At 46.0% G+C, this 5,532-nt stretch overlaps 1 protein-coding gene across 1 annotated transcript in view; it reads right to left on the bottom strand.

The window, feature by feature from the left end:
* Nucleotides 1-1,860: 1,860 nt before the first annotated feature.
* GRPEL1 (GrpE-like 1, mitochondrial (E. coli)) overlaps nucleotides 1,861-5,532 on the bottom strand; it is a 7,645-nt gene continuing 3,973 nt past the window's right edge. The window contains exons 3-4 of the mRNA XM_015418903.1: nucleotides 4,929-5,010; nucleotides 1,861-2,721 (exon numbers count right to left, since the gene is read on the bottom strand). Coding sequence (XP_015274389.1) covers nucleotides 2,375-2,721; nucleotides 4,929-5,010 — 429 coding nt within the window. The 3' untranslated portion in view covers nucleotides 1,861-2,374. The remainder of the gene's footprint in view (nucleotides 2,722-4,928; nucleotides 5,011-5,532) is intronic.

The raw sequence follows: 5,532 nt of genomic DNA, 5'->3' as shown, positions 1-5,532 counted from the left end.
AACAGTGGGAGGGCTTCTAGAGGAAGAGATTGGATTTATACCCCGCCCTTCACTTGGAGTCTCCGAGCGGCTTACAAACTCCTTTCCCTTCCCCTCCCCACAACAGACACCCTGTGAGGTGGGTGGGGCTGAGAGAACTCTGACAAACTGCTCTTTTTCAAGGACAGCTGTGCCAGAGCTTTTGACAGACCCAAGGTCACATCAGCAGGTGCAAGTGGAGGAGTGGGGAATCAAACCCGGTTCTCCCAGATTAGAGTCCGTGCACTTAACCACTACACCAAACTGGCTCTCCTGTTCTAGTGTCCTGGCCCCGCTGCTGGACCTCCTGATGGCACCTGGTATTTTTGGCCACTGTGTGACAGTGTTGGACAGGATGGGCCATTGCCTGATCCAACATTGGCTTCTCATATGTTCTTATGTTTATGTTCTTATGCACAAAGGTCTCTTACTGAGGGGAAAGGCTTCTCTAAATCAGTGCAAAAAATGTTCTTGAAAAATTAAAATATTATACATACAAACAGTTAATACTTGTTTTTGGCAGAAAGTATCCAGATTCAGGCTGTGAGGCAGGCCAAAATGAAGCACTGTTCTCTACAGAAGATATAATTGGAGACACTTCTGCAAGAAGGAGCATTTTTATTTCTATTTCAAATGAGAAACAGAAGGGAAGCCATGGCCGTCCATGTCTCTTTGGCCAAGCATCAATGGGCAGTTGAAGTGGTGCTTCTATTCCGTCCAGTTGTCAGTGCTAGGCCTCTACCTGGAAAAAGTTTCTAGACAAATAGGGCTGCTTAATCACTACCTGCACATGCCTGTCCACTGCCTGAGGGCCCAGTTTCCAAATCAGAAACTTCTGGTAGCAAATATGTGCAAGTATACTAGACACTGACTGTCTGCAGTGGATTCTTTGGGTTTCAGCTTTTGCTTGGAGCAGCAAAGCAAGCATTCACAGTTGAGGACAGTAACAGTTGAGGACATAAACAAGCCTCCTCTGACTCCTCAGCCTGGTTATCTAGGCCACTGCCCAGGGAAAGAAATTGCACTTTAAAATCTGCTTCAAGCCATCCACCATTTCTGTCATGCTTCTGGCTACATGGAATTAGTTTAACCGGATCACTACTACCGCTGTCGACTTATGTGACTTGTTCTGGGTGCTTCTTTAAGAGCCAAATTAGAGAGTTAGAGTCCTGTCACCAGGATAACTTCCAATTTGGGCTTTAGAAGCCATGGAAGTCACAACCGAGGGAAACTAAAACAGCAGGTGAACAGAGGTGCTCATCGAACTATTTTCTGATACTTATCGCTTTCTTTTTGGGGCTCTCCCACTATGCAAAGTACCTCTGAAACTAGGTAATATGCTGCTGATCCCCCAAATCCAACACAAGAGCTCACTGTCTGCTGCACAAAATGCGGTGAAAGGCTGCTCAAGCAGAACCAGTGGAGGTGGCTGCTACACTTGACGTATGCATTTTACTTTATCTTCGCTGTTCTGAAGTGCTGAATCAGGCGAATAGAACGTTGAGAGGTCATGCTCCTCATTTACCACCAACTACAGTAGCTTATTAGTGCCACTTGTTGCCTCTGAAGTTACTTGTACAGAAAATATTAACATCTTCGTTCTTCATCCTAAAAACTACTTATTTCCAGTATAAGTTCACATATACAAAAAATCTTTGCTAGGAACATAAACTGGAAGCATGCTCTTGTGCCTTGCATCACGTACCGTATTAAACCATCATAACGTTGGATTCCACCAATGTAACTAGAAATCTCATCTTGTTGACTATCTGAGAAGGGGGCACAAGCAAGAGACCAGCACCACACATATTTAGTGCTGTGTGCTATGCCTACTAGCCAGACGTCAGTAAAATTTTGCAAACTGCTGAATTTGCCAATTTAACTTGGAACTTTGCTTCAATAACTGACACAGCAATCTGAAATTTGTATACTACTAAACTGAATCTGGAAAATATGGAAAGTACTTAAATACTTTTTCTTATTTTACTGCCAGGCTTCTACAAGAACAAAAGTAGTTATTAACTTGACTGGATTGGAGCCCAGCTCCATGTTCACAAAGGCAAGGGCTTTCATTCTAGACAACAATCAACATGATTACTTTCTTTTTGCTAAGAAACTGCTTAGTTACCGTGCAGGGCTCTTTAATCACCAAAATATTTATCAGAATGTACAGGTAATGTATAGGCTTATATACGTGTAAAATTCACATAGTAATCCCTCCGCATTATCCATATGCAGTTTGAACAATGTGGGCTTAAGGTCCTGCGTCTTTTGTTGCATCATCACTATGTGAAGTGGACCATTATTCCAGGTATCTAATAGCTGTGTAGCACTTCTGTTCTTTCAGATTAAAGTCTTACGGTTCTTTCACCACACCAACTAAGGCAGGCCTCAGGGTACGGCCATGCAACTTATAGCCAATCTTGGATACTAAAGCTACTGTGCCGGGCTCCTTCCCTTCCATGGGAACATGGAATAACGCTTCATGTTCGTAAGGATCAAACTTGGCCCCAAGGGGATTCAGTTTCACCAAGCCGTGTTTCCCAAACACTTTCTGGATCTGAACTTCAGTAATGACAAGACCTTCGTAGAGGCTTTTCAGATGAGGGTTTTCATCCTTGAGCTCCTCTTTGGGAACGCTCTCCGTCGCTTTCTCCAGAACATCGGCGACCTCTAACAAGTCTTTACAGAAACTCTGAATTCCTAAAGCAAGAATGAAGTCACATTTCAGTCAATCCTGAATGTAATGCTATTCCAACCGCCTGGGGAAAAAATGCTTGTTCTAGATTGGCTTGCACGATTCAGGCCCAGGAAGTGCACCTAACACCTGAGATACACTACTAAGTATTGAGATGCCAACATTCTATACAACTGAGTAATCCTTATTCAGATTCAGTCCTCAACACATTACAGTTAATGCAGATTACACGTAAGGACCCTGTGTACGTTTACTAGGGATGGGCACCGACCATGAAGCAACATTCGCCATGAATTATGCCCTATTCGTAGTTTGTGAACCAAAGTTCATGATGGGTCTACCGTCATGAACTTCCACAAACATTTAAAGCTATTCATAGCAGTTCACAGAGCAGAAAGCAGGGGTTTAAATGGACTCCTTTAAAGGCCTGCTGTCTGTTCCCCAGAAAAACTGCAAAAACAACTGAGCGATGGGGGAGCAGCCTGCTCCTCGCGGCTCAGCTGCTTCAGGCTGTCTTGTGCAGTCCCTTTAAAGTTGAAAGGGAGGGAATGCACAAGAAAGCCTGCTTAAAGGAGCTGTGGTTCCTTTTAACGCGGACTGCAGGACCAATGTTCCCTCTAAGCTGTGGAGTCTTATGCCAAGAACGCCTGTTTAAAGGAGCTGTGGTTCCTTTTAACGCGGACTGCACCACCAGTTTGGTTCGCGGACAAACCTGGTTCAATTCAGTTTTAATTCTTTTTTTTAATGATTTCCATTGTTGCTGTTTCTATTCTAAACAAACCAACTGCACACGTAAACAACAAAGCAGATGAGCAAAGGAGAGAACTCAAGCTGGGCTGAGAATCTGAATCTGCAGAAATCCCTTCAGACACATTGCTGAAGCACTGTCCTCTTTGGCACCACAGGTGCTTTTCTGCAGCTTTCTTAGGTAGAGGTTTCCCTTGCCCGAAAGCCAGTCGAGTCCGAATCTAGGAGGTGGTGCTCATTTCCGTTTCCACGCCGAAGAGCCAGCGCTGTCCGAAGACGTTTCCGTGGTCATGTGGCCGGCATGACTAAACACCAAGGCGCACGGAACGCTGGTCCCTTCCCACTGAAGTGGTCCCTATTTATCTACTTGCAATTTCTTGCTTTCGAACTGCTAAGTTGGCAGGAGCTGGAAGTAGAGACGGGAGCTCACTCCATCATGCGGCACCCTGGGTCTCGAACTGCTGAACTACTGACCTTCCACAGCCTGCCGGAAGGTTGGCAGGAGCTGGGGCCAGAGACGGGCGCTCACTCCGTCATGCGGCACTTGGGTCTCAAACTGCCAAACTACAAGCCTTTCGGTCTGCAGCTCAGCGTCTTAACCTCTGAGCCACCACAATCCCTTGCAGCTCTCTTACAAGAAGATAATTATAGTTATGCCCAGCATGACAAGGTTCCTTAGGTTCGGGTGCAACTTGCCTGTGGCTCCTAACCAGGGTTCCCTCTAAGCTGAGTGAGTGTGAGCTAGCACACACTTTTTTTGCCTCCAGCTCACACATTTTTGTCTTAGCTTAGGAAGGGAGGGCTCCAGAGCAAGCTAATTGATGCGGTAGCCAAATCCCTCGCTCACAACGTTAATGCCAGAAGTTCATAAAGTAGAATTTTTGCTCACAGGACTCCACGGCGGAGAGGGAGCACTGCTCCTAACCCATGAAGTGAAAACCCAAGCTAGTGAATATGACTCTGTGCTTCCATCTTCCTTAGTGCCATGCATCCTTTAGATCAGCGGTTCCCAACATGGTGCCTGTGAGTGCCAAAGCGCCCACTGACACCACCTCTGACAACCCACCAAATGTTTTTAGGAAGCAAGTGGGACCAGTGGGACTTCTTCCCAGCAAGGCTTCTGATGGATGATTATAGATTTTATTGGCAGTGCAGATCTTTTTAAAAAATGTTTCTTTGACAGCAGCTGCCACCACAGCGCAAGGAACTGCACCGTGACTGACGTTAAGCTGTGGCAGCCATTTTGTGGCTGGCTCCGCCTCCTGCGGCAGCCACTTCCTGGCCACCATTCTGTCGCTGCACCCACCATGCCGCTGTCAGAATTCCTAAGGTGCCTGCAGGCTCAAAAAGGTTGGGGCCCCCTTCCCTTAGAGGAATGGTATGATTGTTACGTTCCCAAGCTTCAGCCTTCATTCATGATTATTAGGGCGCCAATCTAACAGGAACAAGTCAACCCTACACTTACCATATAACTTTGCTTCTTCTACCAGTTTTTGAGTTCTCTGTCGCAGGTTTTCTACGTCGGCCAGGGCACGTTTATACTTGTCCTGGAAAAACAGAAACATTTGATGGATTGCGTACTGTGGTTTTAGTGTTGTATGTTTTATTTATTTATTATTTCGACTTCTATACCACTCCATTCCCGCAGGCTCAGAGCGGTTGACATTGTAAATTACTTCTCCCAGGGCTTTCTTTGTAGAAAAAGCACAGCAGGAACTCATTAGCATAATAGGCCATACCCAACAGCAGGAACACATTAGCATATTAGGCCACACCCCTGACCGCACAGCACATTTGCATATTAGGCCACACCCCCATGTTACCAGAAGTGTGGTCATCCAGTCACACCCACCTTTTGCTTCTTATTCTCTTTACCTTGTTGTTTTCAAAACCCAGGGCTTTTTGCATGTTAGGCCACACACCCCTAATTGTAGCCAATCCTAATGAGTTCCTGCTGTTGGGTGTGGCCTATTATGCTAATGGGTTCCTGCTGGGCGTGGCCAACTTGGGAGCCAGCCGGAACTCCGTTCCTGTGCGTTCCTGCCCAAAAATAGCCCTGACTTCTCCTA

The sequence above is a fragment of the Gekko japonicus genome, unplaced genomic scaffold (assembly GCF_001447785.1).
Source record: "Gekko japonicus isolate JY-2015 unplaced genomic scaffold, Gekko_japonicus_V1.1 scaffold2139, whole genome shotgun sequence".
NCBI lineage: Eukaryota > Metazoa > Chordata > Lepidosauria > Squamata > Gekkonidae > Gekko > Gekko japonicus.
The sequence above is the reverse complement of the archived record's forward strand: the minus strand, read 5'-3'. Positions and strand labels throughout refer to the sequence as shown.